Here is a 27,224-nt window from a genome sequence, read left to right on the forward strand (position 1 = left end):
CTAACCCAGCGTAATCGTGACGGTGTGACAGGGCCATAAAGGAAGTTTTGGAAGCATGTCGTTGTTACGGCAATTCCAATACATTTCAGGGGAAAGCGGGATATCATCTTATTTCCGGCCAATTTCCTTTTCTTTTCTATTGCCTGTCGTTGATGACGCCAGCTAGCAATTTTGTATCTGGCTACCGGTAAACTTCCCATTAGAGTCCACTTTGCCGAGAAGCATCGTACATATAACTTCAAAGAAATCATTTAACGAAGTGGTATGATTGATATTAATTGGATGACATTGCAAACACCTCCTCTTTTGCTGTGTACTAGAAATGATAAGGCGCAAGATCTCTGTCAGCGGGTTGTAAAAATTAAAAAAAATATTATTATTCTGAGTTTTGTATTTGCATGGCTTCGATTTGCAAGCAGTTGGCAAATTAAAAGCAAATGTAGAACTTAACACGTATTTTACAAATTATGTTACTCGTCTTGTATCGAAACAGGCATCATGATTCGGTACGCACTGACTTATTAAGAAATATTAAGAAGAAAAACGAGGAGTTAAAAACTTGCCGACAACATTTCAACATTTTTAAAATGTACATCCATTGCGGTAAAACATACATACGGACGCAAAAGTACTGAGAAGTGGCAAATCGAAACAATTCGAACTGCATGTAAACCAAACTCAGTCTGTAAGATGAAATCGAGCAATCCAGTGTTCCGAAATAGAGTTGATAAAATATTAATCATCATCCATTATTTGAAATTTGATATAACATCAAAATAAATATGAGTAAGAGGCTGTGCCAACTCAAAGGTAGCCAGCATGACATTCACTAGGATAACATTATTAAATATTATCAGCCTTTTCACAAGTTTCCCTGAACTAGGGTGCTTTAATATGCATGGTACCCGTTGATCATGTTAGAGGCGTCCTTAACTTCGCGAAAATGATACCACTGCTGAGCAGTTGGTAGGCACCATATGTTTCTTTACGAATGGTAGATTTACGGGTATCCCAATTAAGGTCTGGGCAAAGCACAGTCATTTGTGCACGTCTATTAATAACAAAAAAATGGCGGCCGGAAACAAGTACTCGCGCATCTATCGAGATAACCGTGCCACGACGTTGTAACTTGAAATAGGAATGGACGTCAGACCGGTCGACCTGCTCTGAGTGGACACGTTGCGCATTCACACTCAACAGCCGATGAGACGACCGACCGAAATAGCATTAAGGCGGTAAGTTTTTTTTGTAGATTATATTAAACCATTCGTTTGATCCGTGAAATGTCCCAGATACACACGCACAGGACAGCGTCCGAGCCGGCTGACGCATTTCCCACTAAACTAAGCACGCCCTAGGCTGTAACATTCGAGTCGGAAATAGGGCGACTAATGGCAAAGTGTGTTCGGAGCCATGGATTAATATGCTGCGCTTTTGTCAACTGTATCGAGTAAATGTTTACAATTAGCTGTGGGAAGGACGTTTAAAACCATTCAGCTTTAAGGTTCGGAGAAAAGTGTTTTAAATCCCTCACTACTGCATTGATCAACGTACACTCTTCAAAGCACAATTTTTTTGTTCTTCATTTTTTTTATCTTTAAAATTGTTTTGTCCTTAATGTTCGTTATTTTTATGTCTAAAATGGATAATCTTTCAAAGTTAAAATACAGCCATGGTTAATTTCGTATTTTATGTCGTTAGGTACTAACAACTACAATTTCAATTTTAATAATGAGCGGCTGTTTATAAAAATAAACAATTACGTCCATTAAAAGGGTAATCATATGTATGTATGTATGTATGTATGTATGTATGTATGTATTATGTATCTATGTATGTATGTATGTATGTATGTATGTATGTATGTATGTATGTATGTATGTATGTATGTATGTATGTATGTATGCATGTATGTATGTATGTATATATGTATGTATGTGCACAGTAGCACAATCACCCATCATATAACGTAAGTCAGCAGTCAGGCACGCACTCACGAACGCACAGCTGTAAATACGTGCGTTCATGAACCGGGCACATAGCATTCGTGCCGTCGTTTTATGATATGCGATTGTGCTACATAGATTACAGCGAAATAAATACGTATAGTGATTGCTTGCATGTATTAATTAGCATACGACTTGGCGGATCATTTGACGTGGCCATTTTTATTCACCATATCGGTACCATTGGGCTCTCTTAACCTTTTATTCTATTTTGTACATGCAGAACTAAGTTGAAAGGGTGACATGAAAATTCGGAGTCACTGAAAATTTATTCTTTTGCAAACTTTGCAATAGAAGATATAAGAAATTACAGTATATCATACCAATGTACTGATGGCACAAACACATCGATCTGATTGGTCGACCTGTGAAAGTACTCATGCTATATAGCGGGATATAAGGGGTCGTGAATAATAAAAACATGCGCACGGTAAACGCAACTAAGTGTGTTTAGCCTCAATCCCCTCCCCTAAGGCTGCGTTCACAAATAACGATTAGGGGGCTGGAGGAATCTCGATTGAAATCTTTTTTTTTTTTCAGATCCCTCTAAATACCTAAAAAATTTTCAAATGCCCCCCCCCTCTATATGGTCAAATTTTTCAAGCCCCCCCCCCCCGAACTATCACAGGCTCGCACATTTGTAAAGGATGTGAGCGCAGAAAAATTAAACATGTATTGCGCCGTTCTGCTCACAGGTGTTCAACATTACCTGTATTAGCATTTTATATAGTCATATTCCAAAGGCAAGTTCTTTAAATGCATCAGTGAATTTTTTAGATTTATTGGTCTAAAAGCCAACTTAGTTAATCCAACTCTGGCCAAGTCAATTGCTCCTGCTGAAGAGCACACAAAATGACAATCATGAGAGAGTAGGCAAATTATGAATTCTGGCTAATTGACATATTGCACAGTGACCTACCAAAAATTTGTTTCAAAACTACAAGACATCTATGGATTAGATGCTACTCAAAATTGACAATACTGGAAGGTTAAAATATTCCATCAAATAAATGTTTTAATCTCTGAAGTTTTTTGTGAAATAATTACAAATTTGGTTAAAAAATGAATAATTCCATTTGGTCACATATTTTTTCTTTTAGTCTTTACAGTTCAAAGTTTTACTTCTGTATCATTTTATAACAAGAATGTGAAAATTTAGAAAATCGAGCATGGTGACCCCATCTTTTTTCTCTAATATTTGATTATTCTCATATGCCAGAATTCAAACATATCTATGTGTTCTTCCATGTGTTGCTTTCTGGCCTGATCTTGTGTACAAGTATGTTCACTGGCATGAGCGTCATTTGACCCAAACTCTTCTTCAACTACCATGTACATCAGAGTCAGAGCTATCTCTGTCACTGTTCAGGTATGCAGTGACAGTGACACTGCAGTAGCAGAGCATTAATGATAGTGACACTACCCATAGGCAGTAGCTGTATTAACTTTGATAATTTTGGCAATATTTTTGTTCAGTTTTACGACTAAGTTCTTGTTCTACTCCCTACAGCATGTTGAATTGTCTAGCATTCAGCTTGCTATCACAGCATATGTATGTGTACCATAATTTTGTATCACTGACAACTGACTGCCAGTCCGGGACTCCAATTAAATTATCACCAAATACATATTTATATTTATATATACAGGCTTTGTCGACAAACTAAATATTGTGTGTTTGCGGCATGCTATAGGGAGATAGCAAGAAACTGTAGTTGTTATATTGCATAGAAATATAGCAGAAATCATTAACAGTTGCAGCTTCTGCCCTGTTACTAGGCTCAAGTTTGTTTGTTTTTTACGACAAATCACACGTTTAGATTTTTTTGAGATAAAAGTCATGAAATGTGACAAAATGGTTCTAGATTTTGTTAAATTATTACTAACATTACAACATTTTGATGGCATAAAAAATGGTATTCATTTTTCTTTGAATTACCTACAAAAACTTGGAATTGGAAAATGTAAACACAAAAGGGAACCAAAAATTTTCAAGTCCCCCCTACAGGTAGAGCAAAATTTTCAAGTCCCCCCTCTACTACCCCCAAAATTTTCGCATCCCCTCTGAATTCCTCCAGCCCCCCCCCCCCCAACCATTTTTTGTGAACACAGCCTAAACGAAAGTTTGGAAGTGTGAAAATTTAACTAGGCTTTATTCTATATCTGCATACCTACAACCGGTAATTGTATCGCTATGAAATCACGCACATGCTACCCCCCCCGCCGGCATACCACCTCTAAAAATCAATCTTTGTTCAGCGCCAACTCGACAATGACGCAACCAACAGAATGAAATGCATTGAAACAGTGTATCAAAAATTATTGTGACGTTATTTTACTAACACGCGTACGCTGCACCATATGTCTGTCAAAGGAATGCTGGTGTAGCGCCGGTGCCGCACTGGCCTGGTACACACCGAACAATAGACCCTCGAGGGTCTATGTACACACCGAACAATATAGCGCGATATTTTACGATACATAAAACATGTAAGGGGATGTTGCGCTGTAAAAACATGTAGTGCGATTTTTGCGCACGATAAACTAAATACAGCGGCTCCAAACCCCCTCCCCCTAAAAGACAGAAATTGCGTTTTCCATACGCGTGTTTTAATTATCTACGGCCCCTAATACGATCGGAACACATGCAATCACTACTTTTCACGCCAGAATTACAATATACTGTTACTATGATGGTAATGATTTTCTGTTCGGTTCTGACCAGTTCACTCCGTACATACACTCGCTATCGCTCCTGTATATGTCGTGAACAGGTCAAAATCCCGTGGCATACTCGTCGCTGGGTGTGGTTTGTTGCTTAAATATTAGCTATGACTCTTGATAGGTCCGATTGAGTAAACTATTTTGCTTCAAAAGCTGTGTCTTGATTATATGACCGTTCTCAACTACTGCAAGCTGACACTGCTTTCTACAAATACCTGATATTTTATTGAAATCTGACGAACGTGCGGTGACTTTCGGTGGGAGGTAACACGATTGACGTCAGTGATACCCGCGTTTTTGACACTACCAAGGAAACCATTCTCAAACACGACGCTTTGACAGTCAACATTTTATGCAAGTAGTGAGAGAGGCGATCGAGTTCTTTGACTCTGTTCTGAAGTTTTTTGCATTTAATTTTAAGCCTATGGAGGAACTGTCCTAACACAACCACCTGTGAACAGCCCTGTTACAACAACCGCCGATGTGACCACATGCTGATATACTGCAGTCGTTAAAATTCCATACACCCGGGGCAACATCTGGCTGTGGTATAATGGTTCACTTTTCATATCTTACCACGTATGAATGCTAAAGGCACTCGCTAAAAGAACCCTCCCTGTGCTCGACGTTTCTGTTGCATCTTTTGAGCCCTACACACTCAGCGGTCTTTCTGGACCATGAACTAATCGAAAATAAATCTAATGTTCTAAATTTAACTTTTGGTAACGTTCAAATGTGTCAATTCATCTGAAGTATACGAGATTCTGTCATCAAATGACAAGGATAACTCATCTAACAAACCTGCTTCAAGACGTTTATACCCGAAACAAACGCGGTTCTCAACCGCGTATTTATTTTTCTACTCATTTTCTAGTTCGTTCAGATCTTGCTCATTTCATATTTATTTATTTCCCTATGTCTAATTAATCAGGTAAATTGTCACACCCAACCCATGATTCTCTCTTATATTTGCATGACAACGGCTAGGTCAGAGTCACGCAGCTGTCCTTTGGAAGTGACGTCCATATAACCATGAAAAAGCGTATACATGTGACGATACAGCGTATACTCGTAGTGCATCAGAGAGTTATAGAGCACATTTTTTACTTTCTCTAAAACTGTGCGAAATTATGGTACAAAAACCCTTGAAATACTCAAAGGCAAGTGTAAGTAGTATAATAATTCAGCATGGCGTGTAAAAGAAGTTGATGCCGATTAAGACTTTTACTCGCATCTAATAATAACTGCTGTATTACGGACGACGACAATCACCTATTTGATAACATAGGTCGATGTATATAGTTCCGCTATTTATGTAGATAATTTTTAGAGGCTTCAGTAAAATATAAAAAAAAGAAAAAAAATTACTGCTGTATTTGCTATAAATTAAAAACCTACCGACACTATCGGACGAGGGTTTTATATATTTTATTGAAGTGTGTGCGATTCTTATGTATCTACAGTATATACTGTGATATCGGGGGCCGCGTGCAGGAAACTTAAAATTTTGACTCTCATTTGAAAGTGAAGGAAGCAAATGCAGAACGGTAGTACTTGCCGATAGCCTTAACCACTTTGTTATCTGGGTGCCATAGAGTGATTAATTTGTGAACTGTAACTCTGTGTGTTTAATTTTTACCTTAACCGCCGGTCATAGTGTGGTGGGAAGACTGTTTAAATCCCTGGTAATATCATTGCATAGTTGTAAGTGTTCGAATAGTGTTTGTAAGGATACAGTCTTTAAATAAACGCCGAGTCTTGCCTTTGTCTTTGAGGCAATGCATTATATTGTGTTGACGATCAAAATTGCGCTTAAAAACATATATGCGTTCCTGGTGTCTTTTCATTCAATGTGTAATTTATCTCATCAAGATAAAAAGAGAAACAAAACCTGAATACTGTAAATTGATATCGTCACGCAGAACATTGAGTATTTTTGTTTGTTCGAACATACAGCCTTTTTAATGTTCGGTGGCTTAGAATGCCAACGTTGAGGACTTGTGCACCTGTTCATTTGAAACGGTTGTTTTCTTTCACAGTCACCATTATGTTAATTAAGTTCTGCGGCGATGACCACAAATCTTACTATTGCCCGAGCGCCACCGACGATGTGAATAAGACAGAATGTTGCCCTGACATGCTAGGCTGTTGCTACCCGTGGCAGTACTCACACAATGCGATCTTCACTGATGACATGTAAGTACTTAGCGTTTTTCTACAAGTTTTATCATTACAAAAATTCCATTGGCTTTCAGGATGGTGTCACTCTGAGAGATTCGACATACAAACCAAATTTTCTGTATTTTTACCGATTTGTTAAATGGGGTAATTAAATGCAACTAACTAAGGATATTTGATTATAAGCACCTGCGCTGTACTTTTTGAAACACAAACATTCTTCTAATGGTTCTAATACTTTGCAAATTTCTTAAAGATTGCATACTCTGTACACTTTAATAATCCGTCTATCCTTATTTCCGATGCCAACAGACAGAACACGTTGAAACTTGTTGATAGAAAGGTTGAAATGTGTCAGCAGTCCTTCGTTGAATCGATGGGAAGCGTTATTATGGTGGTGCGTGTACCGTCTAATTATAGACAACCTTTGTGCAATTTCAACAAAGCCCACCGCTGAGCTATGATAATGTTTTACTGTGTTTACTCTTTGCAGGAACTGGTACGATCATTTTGCAAACCTCCTGGTTGTCGGATTTGCGCTTTTATTTGTGATAGTTGTCACGTGTTTCTGCATCCAGTCATGCAAAGATGCTGACGAAGTCGACGACTACGATGAGGGGGACCATATTTTAATCAGACATCACGAGGCCGAGATAAACACAGTTGCCATACCAACCGATGAAAACAATAGGACTAGTCTGAGTATTATCAGCGCTTATGAGGGTCACCCGGTGATGCCAGCCTCCCCGCCGGGATACGATGACCCGAGCGCTCTCCCGCCGAAATACGAACAGACTAGTTTTACTCCGTCATATAATCCCTACGAAAGGGGGTCGGGATACTCGACGAACTCACCACTGCTCAGCAGTGAGCAAGGTCAGTGGTACACATCAGGAGACTTCCAACAGCCATCGGCACCCCCTATGACGTACTCTCAACAAGGTGATCGGGCGCCCCCAGCCTACCAGCCGCGGTGATTCGGACATTTATCACAGGAAAACAGGACCAGCTGACTGGGAAATTTTCTGTTATATTAGAAATATAATTTCCCAGAGATAGATATAAATATGCTGGATATGGCACATCTGTTCACAAGCTAGAGAAATATCACTCATCCATTCATCACATTCGTCTACTCTGAGGCAGGCTGTCACATGAGTGATCGCGTGCCAAAAAGAGCTCTATATCTGAGTGTCTATATTTATCATTGCAGTCCTATCGCCTTATATTACGTCAATCGGATATGTACAAAGGACATATTCACGCAAAACAAAACGTGTGGATGATTCACGGACCTAATATTTAATTATTTATTCTGGTTTGCGGGCGATGTTGCGACATCGTATTTGTGAAATGTCTGCGCATGTGCAGCGGCTAGCTCGGAAGGGTGCGTGAATAGCTCCTCTGCAGCTGAACCTAATGCCTTTACTTAGCCGTTTGCGAATCACAGTTGTTTATTACCAGTTTTTTTTCGATTGAGTACGGATTGGAAGGTGTGGATTATGAAACATTTATTCATAATAGAGAGTGATGGCGTACCGTTATAAATCAAGAACGACAAAAACTATTGTGGATACGAACTAAGTGACAAAAATACCGCTGCATTAATGGCACAAATAAAGGAAGACTCGGTATTATTACAACCAGAAGAACTGGTCCTAGTTTCAACGGTAGAAAAGATCATGTTCAACTGCGTTTTAGAAATTCATGATTCATACCTAAACGAGGACAATTTAGGATTATCCAAGATGGCGGTCACTCTGTGTGTCCAGTGTCTGTGGAATTTCAACCAGCGACTTTAGTGAAAATAAAAAAATGTTTACTTCCTTGTAACTAACTCTACAAAGACGAAGAATTACGCGGGAAGTGATGTAGTATTGTTCCAAGGTAAAGTATTCCGTACCCGTTTCTCAGTGCATTTGGCGACATTGGAAATGTTGTCATGTAAATCATACAACATGAGCCAAATTTGCGGCATTATCGTATGGCTTCGTGAGACTTCTTGAAATACAAAATACTTGCATAAATCAGTGTGGTGGTAAGACTGTTTTACTTTTATTAGCATAGATAGGACATAACAAAATTCTTTGGGTCAGAAAATGTTCCTATAATACAGATGATGATATCTTAGTTCCGTATAAAAACTAGATGTTTAGTTTGCCGTCAACGCTGAATATGTAATAATTCATCGAGTAGATATTTGTAAATATAAATTGACAATTTTACTCATTTTTAAGCATTTTAAGCAATTTTTGTTTCGAGGTCTCCACGGCAGTAATGCACCTCATCCATCTTTTTTTTTATATGTCTTTGCATATTTGCACGGAGGCGGCGGCCATATTTGATTGGCGTTCCCGTTCATTATTCTTCTTTTTCGAAATGGCACCTACAATTCCAAACAATTTCTAATAATACTTGTGTGAGTATCTCTCAGTAAGCACATTTACATGAATTAATGTTCATTATTGCCTTATATATATGAAATATTGAATAAATTTGCAGCAGAATGGCATCTGATAAAATGTACATTATATTGTAGAGTTAGAACTAATCAGTAGAACATTCTTAATTTATGTGAGAATGAAGAGAGTTAGACACAGGCAACGCTTAGCACTTATTACCGGTAACCTAGGGAGTCGTTTGGATTAAGCTACGAGATATTGTACATAGCCAGACTCGGGCCCCGAAAGCAAACTAGTTTAGGTTTGTGTCCAACAATTCCTCTGGCCCTTGTTGCCATACACTGCGCATGACCCCGGGAATACGCACTGCTCAGACAAAATAGACAACTATTTTTATTTTATTTTATTTGTAGCAGGAGCAACGGGCTTTCGCCCATTTACAGCCCCCATAAATGTGAAAACTATGGGAGTTTATTACTGCTATTAAGCAGCTGTTTATGACTGTTGTAAATTAATTGAATTTGTTGTACACCTTAGTCTGCAATTATTTGTTTCGAAAAGATGATGACCAATTTGTGGATAAAACAACATCCAAAAATTGTTAAATCTCAGTCAGGAGTAAAGGTTTCTTCTAAGAAGAGTCAGAACTGAACAGCTGATAACCGCTGTTAGATCAAATCGGTTGCAATGCAGTCTACTTTGACGACCATATTTCGATACATGATTAACCCTTTCACCACCGTGGTTTGACCCAAACCAATTGTTGTGAATCGTCAATGTGGACCTGTTCACACGGAATAGGGGTTAACAAAGTCAGCACAGGTTGACTGCATGTGCCTTATACACTAAGGCCATTACAATAGCTCTGGGTCATAATAATCGAAAATTACTCAATGGAATATTCAGTTGCGTAATGTTTCATAAGTAAATCAACTGTTCCGTTAAGAGCACAGCGTTTTTATTTCGAAGAATGGGTATCGACAATGGGAGAGTACCATTGTCCACTCACGTCTATTTTAGACTGAAACAGCTGACTCCGTATTTTACCGAAGATAAAACCCATCAGTCTGACAAAGATTGTATGAGTGCTCATAGCCTGTGATGTTTTATTGTCTGAAACAGATTATGTCTTCTGTATATAGTGGTGTGAATAAACATTCATTGACACAATCTTGATTGAATGCGTTAATGACTATGATAGCATTCCATCAATTTTATTATTATCATTATATAATTAAAATGATTATGGAAAAACCATATTATATATTAATACATATATATATATATATATATATATATATATATATATATATATATATATATATTATATATATATATATATATATATATATATATATATCCCATTGGGTTTTACAGTGCCTAATGCTAAAAGCAGACCGTTATAAATAATAACACAAATTATTGTCTAATGTACAGTGTATAGTCTGTGTACAATGTCGGGAAAAATAAAGTTAAGAAAATAAAATATCAAAACTACACGTTAAACTTTAAAATGAATCGTTTGTGTATTCGTTCTTGAATATCAAATGCCTGAAATGATAAATACTGTATAGTCTATGATCACGTGACCTGGCTATTAAACTTGGGCATTCAAAGTTAGATCATTAGTTTAAAAATTATTCATGGTGTTATTTTGTGCAACAGCTGTAGTTCCTCTAATCAATCTCGAGAGTGATACTTTAAAGTTCGACACCGTAATTTAATACACTGATCTTATTTGGTATCTATGTGACATTTTTTTAAATTCTTTTGTTTAATCTATTATCAAAAATACAAGTCCAATCATGAACGGCAAACACCACCTTTTGCACAATGAGGTATTTCGTTCCAGAAAATATTGGAGTACTTTTTTTCATACCCTTTACAAACATGTTGGAATACAACAGAAGGTATTGAGCTTCACCACGTAATATATTTTACACAACATGCAATTTTATTGCTGACAAATAAATTACACCGACTCCAGACTAATATTCGGTTGTAAAAATTAACTAACATTGGCATCACGCACATAGGATGTCTTGAAACGGTTTTAGTTTGAAAAAGAAACACTATATTTTATAGACAGAATCGGAATATTAAAGAAAGTACATCAGAAGGTACAGCAAACGGAGCAAATCTTCGAATAAATCATTATTAATTTATGTACTTTCCTTTGGAACCAACAATGGCGGCAGTTACGGTTGGCACCGATGCTAATTGTACTGTTTCATTAAATCTCAATAGAATTTTCTCAAGAAAAAGACAAGAGATAAATATGTACAAATCGTATTTTACAATTGCAAGTATTTATTTTACACCGCAAAAGTCCCTGAGTTTCTTAACTACCATGTCAAAGATTGTGCCCCCAAAAAATGTACAGGAAGTGGTATTGTTTGTCATCATATGAGTAAAAGCCCCTCAAACTCCGATCATTATTTTTAATAAATCTTTACTACAAAGCTTATTGGGGCTCAAAATTCATACCGATGCAATACATCAAAATGGCAGTGATTAACTGAAAGATTTTACAGAAACACGTCTGTTGTGTAATCATATGGTCATCCTCTATAAAAATGGATAAAAAATCTTTCCTGGTACTAAATGACGTCATGAACGGTGACAGTGTTTCACATAGTACCAGCTAGGTGCTGAAAATAGAAGACGGTTATTTCGATAACGATATTTGAACGAGTAGACCACTTGAAGGTACGTCAGACACAGAGAGTCAGCTAGAAAATTCATCGACGTGGCAAAATTGACTCGAATGCGTCGTGCTTTTTTTTCAGGATGGTTCCCAGGCATGTTATGTTGTGTGTGTGATTTGGAGTCTAAATAAAAATTTGAATATATTCCATGATTACAAAAAAAATGACATGCTGAGACAATTGACAGCATCATGACGTGTACATCACTGGTGTTACCATGGTAACCACTCGAATCAACGGTTCGGCTTGTCACGAGTCAACCTGATTTTATTTTGCGAATCCACTGAGATTGTTCTCGACACCATGTGTCCTGCTCTTGTGCGTATAATTCCCTGAGCGTTTCATCCATCTGTCGCGTTGATGGAGGGGTTCGTCTCTGCCGTCTTTTCTCCGAGAAGCCAGTATGTGGTCTGAAGTCCTTTACCCTTCATGGAACAAAAGGTTTAGAAATTAGTCGATGATAGAAAGTTGAATCCAATGATTTTTGGAGAAGAAGGCACCCCAGTGTGTGTGAGTACTAGGCCAAAACGAATGATACTCGACACGGTGTCGAACTTCAAATGATCCTAAGACTGACTTCTTCCCTCTTTCCTATAGTAGCCTTTTATATGTCGTAATAATATGAATTTTAAAGGCGCTTTCAATTGCACATGTCTATTTTTTCTCAAATTTACAAGCAATTGTTTACCCACAGGCTAAAGAGGATTACCGAGTCACCATGAAGGCCAGCGCTGACCTTAACAACATCGTATGTCTGTTTACTTCCGATTAGAATGCCTGACAACCAGTTCTTGCATAAATTCGTCTTGGAGTGTCAGAAAACAGACTTGAAAGACTTCAAAACTGATTTCTGAGTGTGCTGTTCTATAAATTTTACTAGTTGGGTTATTTTCAGTATGCAAATCGGTTATTTGGCATTAGCTTATCGCATTTGCCAAAAATGACGCCGCGGCGGCGCAAGCCCTTTGAGACTTCACTTTTGTCCATCGACACGCCTCTAGTGATTCGCATATGCGTGGTCTGGCTACCCTTCGAATTTACGATGTAATGAAAAGAAATTACCCTGAATGATGTGCTGTGTGATTGCAGGTTCAGGAATGTGATCAGTAGATCTGCCAAGGTCGAGGGATCAAAACCGGACCAAAATGTGAACAGAAACAAGTATCAAATTTAAATTTGTTTCGGCTTCGTTCAAGTGGCTCGAAATGGAAAAGGAAAAGTACAATTAAAATTTTCTTTGCCTAAACTCAACAAATTGTTAAATATTTTGTAAAGGCGAAAAATTGCTTAGCCTCATGCTGACAACACCAAAGATCTAGTGGTATGTCTTTTATTCTTGTAGAACAAAAAGTAAAAAAATATATAACGAACGAAAAATAGACATCAAAGCGTATGTCAGGGGGTTTTTGAATAAAAAATGTGCGCTTCGGATTCTTTATCGACCAGGAATTCTAATGCTTTACCTTCATTTCAACTTGTCCTCGCAGTTCTGTCTGAAATGTGCCGAATGTATCCAAGACGTCTTTCGTTGATGAGCTCATATGAATCCGTAGAGCTGCAAGATTTTGTCAGAAAAATAAAAAAATAACCAAATGGCGAAAAATGCTGACGCCGACAAGAGAGGGTAATCAGGTATTAAGTACGCCCTCTGGTGGCGTAACTACATATTTGCTAAGACTGGTGTCATCACGGAATGACAATTTTGAATATCACCAAATTTAAGTACACTTCTATTTCCATAAACAAGAGATACTGATGGGTTGTAATCAATTTGAAAAGACAGAAAATCTCATAAAAGTGAATAACTATCGGTACTCTTTTAATCAGATAAAACATCTGGAGTTTTTACTTTTTATAGTTGGATATTGACATGGTGTTTGGCATGCATTTTATTTAAAAAATAAGCGTGTGGTGGTTTGTGTTCACTGAATCAGTGAGCAATTGCTGACCTGTTAATACATGGTCCAAATATGAATAAATCCAAAATATAAATACAATCCTTCAGAATGTTTGATAGTTGTCACCGCCTGGTGCATAGTAACCGTCACCAAAATGTAATACCATTTCAGTCTGAATTTCAGCTCGCAACATATATTCTAATAAAGAACATACATAGTTGCTACTATCCTACTTTTCCACCACCAGTGATAGACACTGACATGTGTGTACAGTGTCGGGCACGTCTTTTTCTGTAAAAAAATCGGTGATCACTCTTGATAAACCCTGAACTACGTTGAGACTCACCCTCGCCATTGGATTCCATCCTCGATGCTGTATTGACAGTGTCTCCGAATAAACAGTATCGCGGCATCTTAAGACCAACAACACCACTGACACAAGAACCTAAACGTAGGACAGAAACAAAAAATATCAGAGAGACTTTGCTAACTGTTGATGAATTGAATGCTTGGGCCTGGGGGCGCTGTATCCTGTAAATTTCAAAAACTCTAGGATGAAATGTTATTTCCTCAAAATGTTCAGGCTGTAAATAATCGGTCAATGACATACGCACCCTTTCACGTTCGAAACTCAAAATTATAAATTTTTGAAACTCAGTATGTTCTTTTTATATTTATGCTGACACAAAAACACTGTTTTTTAATGAAAGATGGTTGACCCAATTAACGTTTCAGAGTTTCCAAAATCTCTTTATCTCTGGCAAGTCACATGTTGACACAGTCATATAAGCGTACAGCCGCAATTCTAAAATCATGTACATCAGCAACCTTCGGGACGAACAATTAGGTCATAGGGTGGTCAGTGTTCTGACATGCAGTCTTTGGCGCTCGAATATTTGACAAATTTTACTTCTGATATTCCATAGCGTGCAACCTACCCATTTTTCTTACTCTTTTTTTTTAAAATTTCACTGTTTCCTCGACCAATCTTCACCACAAGAAAGCAACATCGTTTAGTATTTTTGTCACCCCACTCCAAATGTCTAATGTTCCATCCCTAAGGTGGAATGATAATGTGCAAAGTTTGAGCAGACTTTTTGTCTAACCTGTGTGCAGACCTATCCTCAGTCGAAGCTTATAATCTGGTCGATGCCGAACTTTGAAATGCGTGACTGACGTCAGCAATGCCAATGACATTCTCGCGATTTCACGTGCGTGGTTGTTGCCGTTGCGAATTGGTAGACCGGAAACCACCATGTAAGCATCGCCTATCGTCTCCACCTGAAGGTAAGGGTCAAAGTGCACGTGTACCATTTAGAATGTGCATTTGGAGAGAAATGTCAGTAACGTTTTTATTACTGACTTTAATATTGATATTTTATTGCGTTCCCAAAACTGTCCAGTGTGTAAGCTCGCATCCGATTCAAGTTCAATAACTTGAATTTTTCGATGACGTATTGAATGACGCACATCGGCAATTTCTGTTGAAATTGCGAATCTTTGTCCATTTTCGGTAAATGGCCATGATATTTTGGGAGGAGACAGGTTTTCACAGATGTATATCGAGGAATTTACCTTGTAGACATCGTAATGGTCGATAATGGCGTCGAAACACGTGTAGAGATCATTCAAAAGGTCAACCACCTGTTGGATACAGAAATGTAGAAACGTTAAACAAGTGAAACACGGAATTGCATCCGTAAAGACAAAACCAGGTGCGTAAGTGAGACAGAAATACGCATACTTCTGACGCGCATTTGATGTCCAGGTTTGCCTTAAGGCTTGCAAAATTTATATACAGCTTGTGTCGCTTTCATACCTGCATGGGTGTACTTGCGGCTGACAATGACGTAAAACCGACCACATCGCTGAAGTAAATGGTGACACTTTCAAACGCTTCAGGTTCAACGCTGTTGCCTCGCTTAAGTTGCTCGGCGATTGACCTTCGGAAAATGACAAGAGAGACAGATTGTGATAAGAAAGCCAATATATTGGCACGATATCGATCTCAGATGTGTTGAACGCGAAAAACATCTGCATCAATGAACACATGCATGTTCCGAGTTCGAGTTGACAATAAGAGGACATAACCAATTCGGAAGTAGGAAGGTGAGTATCTGAACGCATTAATCTTTGGAATAAATTCGAAAAGAAGTGAAGGCAGTCATACAAGTATAATTTGATTCGATCACGTGATGCACTTTATCTAATTCTTAATTCTAAGATGATAATTTATTCGTGGTTTCATCATTTATGCCAATGTATGACACCCCCCCGCAAAAAAACTAAATATATGTTGGCTCTAGAAAGTTTCCGTTGCTGAGCGGGTCAAAGGATGGGTAAGTATTGTATCGATTATGTGGGAGACTGGTGCTTTGTGGAGGGTATTAAGGTAGTGTACGAACCCCGGAAAATGAAAGCCTCAAATGTTTGCTCAGAATTTCCGTAAAAAAAGGCAACTTTGCTCAGAGTTTCCGTGAGGCAACGTTAAATCATTCAGTTTCAAAATCAAGAACGAAAATCAGGGGTCAGCCTGCAAAATTTGGTACTAGAAAAAAACAAATTTACAAAATATTGACCGACACATGAAATTCAATATGGCCGCTACTCTTATGTTTTCGAGGGAAAATACATTTTTCGATTTTCACAAGAATAAATTGGAGAAAAGTTCTTTCACTCCGCGAACTTCAACTGCCTTAACTATGTAAGAACGATCAGTGATTACTGGTAGGACTTTGCAGTAAGCCAAAATTAGTATTCAAGACATATTTCAATGAAATGATATAAGGATATTTTATGACGCTAATGAAATCTTATAATTATACTCGACCAGATGGGCGCCGCATCCCCTGATTGCGCTGGAATGTGAACAGCTCAACAAACCGGACAGATTTTAAGTTTGCAACGAAAGTCTGCGGGATACCTCGGTAAAACTTGATAAAGGAGTTCTTCTGACTTTCTCTTTTCTTCGAGAAATGCCTGGGTCCTCTCTTCTACAAGGCTTTCCAGATTAGTCGCGTATTGCTCCATTCGCTGCAGCAGATTGTCGACCAAGTTACCTGAATGCCTATCCCTGATAACCGCAAAAAATGTTATTTTAAACATAAAACAACATTCTTACAATTGGCTGTCAGCTGAATTGTCTAACACGCGTACGTGTACCTGTGAAATTGACCAAGGATTATAGTACGTTGTATATTTTGTCTATGAAAATGGCACAAAGTTTGATTCCCACAAAACCGTAAAACATGCTCACGTATGGCTACATGTGAACACAAAAATCGATGCTTATTTTTGCAGTATCTCTCACGACACCGTCAAACCGTATACTGACATCGTACAAGGTATCGCCTAACCAAAACGTCTGTGACTCACTTGTTGAGTTTAATGGTGGCGCTCTTCACACTACTTATATCAGTCCTTGATTCCGGATTTTCTGCCCAGCATCGCGTCATCAGTGAATAAACTTCGTCTGGACAGGTTTCCCTGGGAACAATGGGGCGATATGGAGGATCGCAGCCACTTCTCACCTTTTCAATTATTTCTGGAGAGAGAGAGAGAGAGAGAGATAGAGAGAGAGAGAGAGAGAGAGAGAGAGAGAGACTTACGTCATAATGTCATTTGTCTTTAGGATATGACGTCAAGCGATGCTTGCCCCTGGGACCCAGTTCCTTTGCATACTAGTAACAATACTTCTACGCGGTAACCATTACTTTATATTGGAATCTAAACTCTAAACGGCGCATGTCTCGCCCATCGATTTGGATCGGCATCCGACCCACTCCGACACAAATACTCTTGATATTATCAACACTGCCTGCAGGCAGAATTTAGCTTTTCTGATGGAAATTTCTTCATCGATTCCCTGCAAAAATTACACAAAAAATAAAGTGCAGACGACAGGTTCGAACCACGCACTTTGTTTACATGTAAACTGTCTGGAAACAGAAACTTTAAAATAGATCCCAAATCAGACGCACTCATCCAAACAATGGTAACCGGGCGGAGACCCATTCTGAAAACTACTGCACGGATCCGAATACTGAGGGCGCTTTCTCCTATGACGAAAAGCTTTGTTTTCTCTAGTTTTCGTGGCAACTAACTTTTGAGAATGTCATGGGGAGATTAGCTGTTATGTTCCAAATGATAAAACTTGTGGAACAAGGATTCCCAATTCTGCCGCACACGGAAATTAATTCTCGTACCTTGCGGTGGTGTGGCTTGGTCACAGTTGATATCTTCAAATGGTTCTGTTCTTAAAATAATTTCCTGTAAAATGACGCCATAACTGTAGAGGTCGCCCTTCTGCGAACCCTTTCTGCAACCAACTTGACGAAGAATTTCTGGAGCCGTCCATAGCATTTCTGTTGAAAGAAAACAGATCGATTTCAAAACTGAGGACACGGAGGTTATGACGATTACGAAAATTATACATAAGGACAGCTCTTCCTTCTTTGTACGAGCCTGAAAGTCTCCATGCAGAAAATTATGTTGCATTACAAGCTTCCTGAACATGTAAAGATATATTGTACAACAATGGCTTAATTATTTAGGTAGGTGCGATCAATCATTTTTCTGTCTTTTACCTCCTGATTTTAGTTAATGCATTTATATATTCTAAAAAGAAACTTGTATAAAACGAGCCTTAAAATAAACATTGTATTCATAAAATCGTTTTTTCTTTATTTGTGAGAAAGCAGAAATCGACCGAAGTGTTATTTATGATTTTGCTTATATTGGCTTTCATGACAGACAAGTACTATGTCATGTTTCATTCGACGAATCTTATTATGGCTATGACACTGAAAAGATCATACTGGCAATGTCGCCTTGTAATATCGTGTGAAGTACTGTGGTAATGTCATTATATCACTCAACTTCAACCATAAACCTTTCCGATTTCTTATTGACTTTAAAATAGCTGTTCTTTTCAACTTACTTGCGTAGTAAGCATGAGTCTTCTCGGGTTCCCTGTCCTCTTCTTTGAATTTCTCCAGACCAAAATCCGTCAATTTCAGGACAAACCTACTGTCCACGACGCAATTTGAAGATTTTAGGTTGCCGTGATATCGTATTATGCTTCCATGGAGATAATAAAGTCCCTTGATGAAATTAATGAAAAGATTGTAAATTAGAATCTGTCCATACCACGTTTATAATCGACCCTTTGCGATTTTTTCACCTATGAGCTTGTTTTCTGTAAGATGCATGCACATAGTAAAAGATACCATCACAGAGTACATCTTGCAATGATTACGTTTAAGTGACATATCTTTTTATTCTGACATGTATGTTGCTCAGTAATGCTCTGTGGGGAACACACCGCGACCTAGAAGAAGATATTTCAAAGGCAACCAACAGCTTCATTGAAACTCTCTGGAAAGAGACAAGCGCCCTCAACCACAGCTAACCGAACTGAAAACTGTTGCTTCGTAGAATTTTTTTAAGTGTTTGTGATCAATTTGATAGATTTCTCTGATTTAAAGAATCGTCATAGAGATGCGAGTTAGTCTGACTTACCGTGACAATGTCTTGCATCAATGAGTATTTAAACACCCAGTCAAGTTTTATGGCCTCGTTTTGAAGAATGTCCTGCCGAGGTGACAGCATCAAGAAAATTGGAGACTTAAGCGTCTAATAGTCTGATAGCAAAACCAAGACACTGACATTTTTTACTACGTGTGCTTACATGTTTTATTTGATTGAGGTATTGGGTTTGTTTCCTATCAACTTTTGAAAATTACGGGCAGGTCTGTGTACATGTATTTCGACTCAGACCGTTATAAACGCTTGTAAACGTAACAGAGGTTAGCTGGCCAACACAATCACTTATTTTGTATGTCTCGACTACAGTCGCATGCTTTAATTCATTATAAAGCCATTATACGTGACTGAAGGAATGCCCAAGACTCATATGGAGCGTTTTACAACGATAATATACCAAATGCTATGAAAATCAACTTCAAAAAACATTACTTTCGCCATTGTCTTGAATAAAGATGTGATCTCATGAAGGACATGCTTTGCTATGCTAAATGCTTGAATTGTGACGTGTCAGGCGACAGGTTATTTGATCGACAGCCTTTCTCCTTTAAAATATTTACAAACGAGAGCATTATTCGTGAGTATCGTAGAAATCATTCTCACCTGCAGACTGCCCTTCGGACAGTATTCCGTCAAAGTACATATGTGAGGATAGTCTATGCATGCGCCGATGAAGCTCGTGATGTTGCTGTGGTGGATGTCTCTCATCTTTCATTTGACAGAGAAAAACGAAAATTAATATTTACCATAAATATGTTGCTCAACTTAGTGGTAGCCCATTACCTAGCTTTTAAGTATATACACAGGATTCTGACTTTTCTGAATATTTCGATTTCATGTCACTAGAGTTCATTAAATGATTATTGTTAGGGATTATTCATGAAGGAAAAATAAGCATTCATATCTTATCACCCTGGCAACCTCCTGTTATTTTATCACACGATGACCTTACGTTCAGCCCGTTGCATCATCATTAAAATTTTATATGACAAACGTTTATGAAAAGAACGCAGCTACTGTACATGTTATAGACACGTCAGTAAATACAGAAGTTATCACGGCAGGTAAAACATGCCAACTACATGCTATACAACAGGAAATGTGGAAAGGGCGCCACCAAGAGTCGTATAAGTCAATTTCTATCGTTCAGTACAGAAAGTGAAATACACTATATACAGCAAAAACGATTGTTCATGACAATAACAATGTCACATATTTCTGTCGTTTATTACAGAGACCGAGGATATTATGATATTCTCATTATCAGGAGCACACTGTCATTCTCTGAAGTCTCCACAGAAAATACATATCTTTACTGAGAATTGATGAAATGCTTACGTGTTTCAACTCGAGAAGAACTTCACGCGTCAGTTCCACTTTCTTCTTGTTCAGTTGCTTAACAGCGACTATATTTCCCTGGTACCATGATGGACAAAATATTGGATGAACTATTAGATCGTGGGAAGAGTGTTCCGGGCGCTGACATGCAATTTTGTTTTTAAGGCCAAAAAAAAGGAAAGGTTAGCTTTCTGATCGTCCATTTAGACCAGCCGCTGTAGCCACCTTTTTTCACATTCCCTTTCCCTTTGGGGAAATGCACATGTACAAAATGACGGTGTGTTATACCCACGGTTGCGTAGAAAACATGGATGACTGCAGGATCACGTGTACACACTAAACAGCTCTGAACAGAGAACACATTATCGTCATCTTGTTATGTGTCAGAATTATCAGTGTACGTTTGCTATTTGGGATAGTTGACTCTTGTGAGTGAAACAAAAAATGAAAGTAAAACAAAGATCGCGTCAATTTTCTAAGAGACCTAGGATGAGAAACACAACTTTAATTTTGCTTTGCCTGACTGGATATATCTGTTTTATATTCACAACCCCCTCTACGCGAACCACCTAATATTGTGGAGAGGTTTTCTCTATGTCAGGGCAAATTTCAGAGGGCAAACTCATGAAAATGATCGTAAAGAAAAACTACTTTTATCATGTGCGGATTGACGGAAGCGGCTGTGTAAGTTATACAAGATGGCAAGTCAATTTTAGCTGCATAATTTAATACGAACATTCATAACACTCTCAAAACAATGACGGTAAAACACGAACAGTAACTTGAACATTTCAACGAAAAGGTATGTTGAGGAGGAGTTGTCAAATGTAATGATTTTGGTCCGGATAGTGCCATGACGGTCCTTTGCTGTCAAGTCAAGCGCGCGTTTCGTGTTTATGCATGTCACGTCTCGTCAAGTGTTTAAATATCATTTCGCCCATCTAGATGGACCGTACATCAATCGACATGTGTGAATATAGCGTGCATTGGAACAAACATTGTTTGCACAGAATCGTAACGCATAAATCCGCTACTTATCATCGGCTTTTAAATTTGGATGGCCAAGCAAGCTGCCCGTTGCGATTTACTCAACTCCTTTACCGTTACCATCGAAGTAAACAATGTTTCAATTTTGAATAACCACGCTCACGCTCCCAACTTGAGAAATCTCACAAATAGTTTTTAAAATGTTTGCAATTCATTTTGTCGACATGAAACCGTAATTAAACTTGAATTCACTGGCTTTTAATGATTTTCATTTCGTGTTGTCGCCTTCTTCGACATTTGTAAAATTTAATTGAATGCACCTCGGAGACAAATATTGGAACTCGCAAATATTAAGACGCTTTTTCTGGAATGTTTTTTGCTGACGACTCATCGAAGCATGTGGTGTAATGAAATTTTCGCCTTCGTTTTTTTAGCTGTTGCTTTTTTCTGTGAGTGTATTTCGTGAAAAGCGACAATTTAATTTCCATCACAGAGGTAATAGAGTCAGTCTGAACTAAAATTATCGATGGAGTTAGGTCACTTTTTCTGTAGTATCAAAATTTGCACTCTGATTTCTGACTGTTATTGACTGTTTCAAAAGAGAATGGCTTTGGGACAGTGTGAGCACAGTTTCGAAGTGCCTTAAAGGATATTTTCTAGCTTTTGGATATGTCTGTTTCTTGATTCGTTGGAAATCAATTGTCGTATTGTTTTCCTTTCAGTATAGAATACAGTTCGTACTCTTCGGAACAGTTCTGTCTATAAGATTGCTCAAGAAACTATTAAATAGCGCCTATCTCTATTATATCAGCTACTCAATCACGCACGTACAGCAATGCCGTGATGCGAACCGTAATCTAATTAATTGAATTCGCAGGCGTACATCTCCACAAAATATACCTAACAGTTTTCATCGAAAAACTTCTTAACTTGAAAAAACCTGCCGCGCAACTGATTTTGTCAGAACCATTTCATCTTCATTTCTTTGTAGAAGCCGACAAGGAAAGTTTTTCGCGGTCGCTTCACGTAAATATCTTGACCAACAAAATGAACGGAAGTAGTATGATCGCTTAGGGAGTCCCTTCAAAGAAATTTAGGTCAGGTTCACTTCGATTTAGGCAATCGAGAATATTGCGTTCGCAGGAAATAAGCGTCGTGTGGTTTTTTTTCAAATTCAAACGTAAGTTTAAATGGAAACAATGCGTCATTCAGTGAAACGTCAAAAACTGATTCCACTTGTCATGGAAACGCTCTCTCGTTCAAACAATGTAATAGTAATAAAACTGTAAACTGATTTTATCACTCCGCATACTCGCTGAGTACGTAATCGGCTAAATGTATTAAGGTAGAACGCGCCTTGCGGACAGATATTCAGGCTCTCAAACTTTTTCAATTCTCTTCTGGTCTACCACTTGTTAGAGCTCATTTTAAAGCTCTCGGAGTAAGAAAAATTTTCACCATCTTATATTTTCGAATGTCGAAAATTTTATTTTTGTCCATGGACCAGTCATTTCTTAACCTTAAACGTCGAAGAAATTCAGAGACATTTCATTTGGACCAAACTGTGTTAAATAACACAACACTTATACATTTGATGCGTTCATGGGCAAGCGTATGTTATACTTCTAAGAGTGCTGGAAAGATAAAGCGCCCTCCTCAGGGTAAGATATCGCTGTGAAAACATTTTGTTGAGTGACCGTCGAATCTGTTAGGTGTAAACATTGTAAGGAGATGCATGGAGTGCCTGTCTTACCTTGTACGTTGCCACAGTCGTAAATATTTGTCCACCTTGACCCGTATAGCTTGACACATTGGATTGGCTTTGCTGAAATACAAGGCAAATAAAAGCAAGGTCACATACAATCTTGGTCAGTCTCACTGAAAACAAGAGCGCATCGACCTGCAAACGTGAACGTCAACCCGCGGGGCAGCCTTCACAGTAACATGCACTGCAAACACACACCGCAAGACTCGTAGGCTATCTCATTATGTACAAGTTTAGATATATATATTTAAACCCTTGCTAAGTGGGAACGTTAAACTTCGATAATTTTTTTTTACACCTGATCCACATAATTTCTGTATGCATATATAATTTCTAGCAAATCAATATTGCAAGATAAGCGAGTCATCAATACCAAAAATTGGTTCTTCTCAACTCATTCCATAATTTTTGGCCTATTTGTTCTATTTCAACGGTTGTCATTTTGTTTTGCGCCAGCCTGTCTGAGTTTCAGAGTTTCTGCCTTTCTGGCTGGCTGGCGGTACACCTCTGGCTCTGTACTTGTCTCTCTGTCTTTAGCTTTCCCTTAGTCGTATAGCTTTGTCCGTTTAATTTTTCATCAATTTGATATGTCTCTTTGCTCGGAGTGATTATTCTTTGTCCTGCCTCTCTGTCGGTGTTTCTGTCTATCTGTCTGTCTGTCTTTCATGTTCATCAAGCTAAATTCTATGTTTTTGTGCCATGACACAATCTAATCGCTTACCATGAGCGAAATCCTGGAGGTAGAATTTCCTTTCTCCTTTGACATTATGACGTCATCCCATTTCACTTTCCACATCATGTTGGCCAGTTCTTGTTCTAGTTTGTACCTCCTGTATTAAAAATCAAAAGTAGGTGTTTGAAATTATCGACTTTCCTGGTGTCATAAAATAAGTTAATGAATAAGTTAAACGCGTCTTGCCAGTTGTCATAGCATCGCTGTGACTTTACATATGCTCAGAACGCTGCAGTAAAAAATTGTGTCCGTTACTTGTGTTTTTCGAAGTAAAAAAGTGAGCTAGGTGAGGAATAGTGGCACGAGGTAAATTAAAAAAATCAAACGTTTATATTTCAGTCACTGCATTTTTGTGACAGGCGTAAATTACCAAAGTAAGGCCAAAATGCTTGCTCTCTTGTACGCAGGCACTTACGGCCACTCTAACATTACACATTCACCCAGACTAATCAGTCTACCTATACTACACTTGGATTCATTAAACCAGCATTTTTCCTTCTCTGTTCTCGCCAATTGATTTAGGAAAGTGGTTATTGAAAGTGCATTTAAATTGAAAGATTTTCGCCGTGCAAGGAAGTTACCTGTAAGGCTGCGTTTAGCCGCGCGCTTGTAATTTCAATAAACCTTTCACGGAGATGTTCAACTGAAAGTGCTGCGTTATCGATGTACATTGTTACGTTTAACATTAAATTCACATCACGTCACGGTGATAGCGGGTCCCTATTTGTCGTCGATGACCTTGTCATGTCAGTATCAAAGGATCTTCGTTCACTTGGCAATGAACTCGACATTGCAAACCCTGATAATGTCATTCCATGCACTTAACTGTATCTCAAGAATGTTTACTGTCTGCGACAGATTACGCGTCATTCATACGAAAAGCGAGTTCAGCAAAACTGTTGGCGATCCATCTGCAATTTACCCGGGTAATATATTGCACGAGGTTAATGAACTCTGAGTAACCTAACTGCTGGAATTGTTCATTATCTTCCGGCTTTGAAACATTGCAAGTATTGTGATTATCGGATACAGGAATAGAGAATAATCATTGGCGTCGCTCCATTCTTTAAAAACATGACATCATCTATACGTTGGTAACATGTGGAGCTAGTGTTTTGCAAATTCGGGCTAGGCATTTATCGTAGAATGTTTTGGTGAGATACCATTTCCTAGCCAGCTTCTGTTGTAAAACTCGTATGAAGCCTTGTGTTTTTTTCTAATTGTCAGCTTAAACGATCTATGTATCCCCTGAAGTTATTACCCTATTCACTACTTTTGCTGTTTTTTATTGTCGTTGTTGTTGGCGACGACAATAATGACAAAAATGATGTCACCGCCAGCGACGGCGACAATGATGATCATGATAATGATGATGATGATGATGATGATGATGATGATGATGATGATGATGATGATGATGATGATGATGAAGACGACGACGACGACGAGGATGACGATGATGATGATGATGATGATGATGATGATGATGATGATGATGATAACGATGATGCTGACGATGATAATGACGATGATGATGATGACGACGATGATGATGATGATGATGTGATGTGATGGTTGTGGTGGTGGTGGTGGTGGTGGTGGTGATGGTGGTGGTTGTTAAGGTGGTGGTTAAGGTGGCAGTTGTATTTCCCATAGATATGTACGTTTGAGTGCTTGTTACTACATTGTAGCACTTGAATCGTAAAGTTTACGGTATTGCAACGCCTGTATTAAGTACTTTCAGACGATATTGCAATGCTTATACGTACACGAAAATATATTTTAGCATTTATCAAAGCGTTTCACTTGAATGAACAAGCACATGTCTATTTAAAGTAAAGTGAATCGAAAGACATCAGATTCTAAAATAAAACCCATACCTGTACATGACAAATGCAACAACAGCCATTACCGCTACTATGACTCCACCAAACGCAAGGCCAATAATGCCAGACAAGGGAAACTCCTCTGAAAATGAAGAAAAGAAACACATTGTCCGTCATTTTCACACTTTATCAGGCAACAATGGTTATGGTAACTTTTGGAAAAGATTACACTTTGCGGGAAAGCTTATGTTTCTGGCCTCTAGTATTACCGTTCATTTGAAATTCGGTAAGTAATTGATTTATTCTGAGATATCATAATTACACGCGCCACATTAGAATCAATCGATGAGAGTTCTAACCCCGCGGAAATGATGACGGATGAACGATGACAATTATCTTGACGTATGTTCTGTTTGAACGAGAGAATGATGTAGTGTAAGTTTATTTTGACTTGACATTTATCGTTTCTCTGTAATATATTGCTCCATATTAATCATACGCTTGATTGCCTTCACGCAACCAGTGGCTAGATCTTCGCGTTGTGAAGTTTGAATTTACGTTGTGATCTGAGTTTTAATTCTCATACATGCGACTCCTAAAAGATGATATATTACAAAGTAGAGTCTAGACGATAATTTATATGTATGCACGGCACCACGGCTAAGTCTCATAACCTGCTTATACAGAGTCTTCGTGGTGTGTTACACATCCTTGGGTATAGAGCTGTGGGAATACGACCATTCGTTCACAGACAAGGAGTTCTCCTCGTCTGCGATTCGTTGTAGCCTTTTAGAACAACTGTTACCTAAATACTTAACCTCGTGTGTTAATTTGTAAGTCTTAGTATTTTTTGCATTTTTTTTAATTTGAGAGAAACACGAAGAAACCATAAGTGACGTCATAGGCTTGCACTCAAAAGCATCACTTAATTAACAAAGTCAACACAACAGGATAATAATTACAGATAGCATTTCAAACAGCTCCTCGTTCGCAACCCTGCCCTGTTTTCTTCGGTGCACTAATATGCCATCAAGAGACTAGCTTCACAAATCAAACCAGGCTTTAAGCATATATAATTGGTGGAGATGAAAGCCAAAGGATAAGATTACGTTACT

The 27,224-nt window shown here is 38.3% G+C and overlaps 2 protein-coding genes across 6 annotated transcripts in view; one reads left to right on the top strand and one right to left on the bottom strand.

The window, feature by feature from the left end:
• Positions 1 to 952: 952 nt before the first annotated feature.
• LOC139116813 (uncharacterized) lies at positions 953 to 10,480 on the top strand. Its single transcript, XM_070679490.1, has 3 exons — positions 953 to 1,235; positions 6,770 to 6,926; positions 7,402 to 10,480. Exons 2-3 carry the CDS (start codon positions 6,778 to 6,780, stop codon positions 7,883 to 7,885), a joined length of 633 nt encoding a protein of 210 aa, XP_070535591.1. The 5' UTR covers positions 953 to 1,235; positions 6,770 to 6,777; the 3' UTR covers positions 7,886 to 10,480.
• Positions 10,481 to 11,249: 769 nt separating this feature from the next.
• The window catches only part of LOC139116815 (atrial natriuretic peptide receptor 1-like), a 56,712-nt gene continuing 40,737 nt past the window's right edge, over positions 11,250 to 27,224 (bottom strand). For 4 of the 5 annotated variants that reach the window (XM_070679493.1, XM_070679491.1, XM_070679494.1 and 1 more), the window contains exons 7-22: positions 26,164 to 26,251; positions 24,272 to 24,380; positions 23,539 to 23,610; positions 20,799 to 20,876; positions 20,064 to 20,168; positions 19,437 to 19,508; positions 18,856 to 19,018; positions 18,122 to 18,280; positions 17,292 to 17,460; positions 16,840 to 16,989; positions 15,736 to 15,859; positions 15,492 to 15,560; positions 15,023 to 15,197; positions 14,263 to 14,361; positions 13,482 to 13,573; positions 11,250 to 12,443 (exon numbers count right to left, since the gene is read on the bottom strand). In XM_070679493.1, the coding sequence (XP_070535594.1) occupies positions 12,360 to 12,443; positions 13,482 to 13,573; positions 14,263 to 14,361; positions 15,023 to 15,197; positions 15,492 to 15,560; positions 15,736 to 15,859; positions 16,840 to 16,989; positions 17,292 to 17,460; positions 18,122 to 18,280; positions 18,856 to 19,018; positions 19,437 to 19,508; positions 20,064 to 20,168; positions 20,799 to 20,876; positions 23,539 to 23,610; positions 24,272 to 24,380; positions 26,164 to 26,251 (1,808 nt within the window). In that variant the 3' untranslated portion in view covers positions 11,250 to 12,359. Of the gene's footprint in view, positions 12,444 to 13,079; positions 13,131 to 13,481; positions 13,574 to 14,262; positions 14,362 to 15,022; positions 15,198 to 15,491; positions 15,561 to 15,735; positions 15,860 to 16,839; positions 16,990 to 17,291; positions 17,461 to 18,121; positions 18,281 to 18,855; positions 19,019 to 19,436; positions 19,509 to 20,063; positions 20,169 to 20,798; positions 20,877 to 23,538; positions 23,611 to 24,271; positions 24,381 to 26,163; positions 26,252 to 27,224 lie in introns of those variants that run through there. The other variant, XM_070679496.1, reaches the window with a different exon arrangement.

The sequence above is a fragment of the Ptychodera flava genome, chromosome 18 (genome assembly GCF_041260155.1).
Source record: "Ptychodera flava strain L36383 chromosome 18, AS_Pfla_20210202, whole genome shotgun sequence".
Classification (NCBI taxonomy): domain Eukaryota; kingdom Metazoa; phylum Hemichordata; class Enteropneusta; family Ptychoderidae; genus Ptychodera; species Ptychodera flava.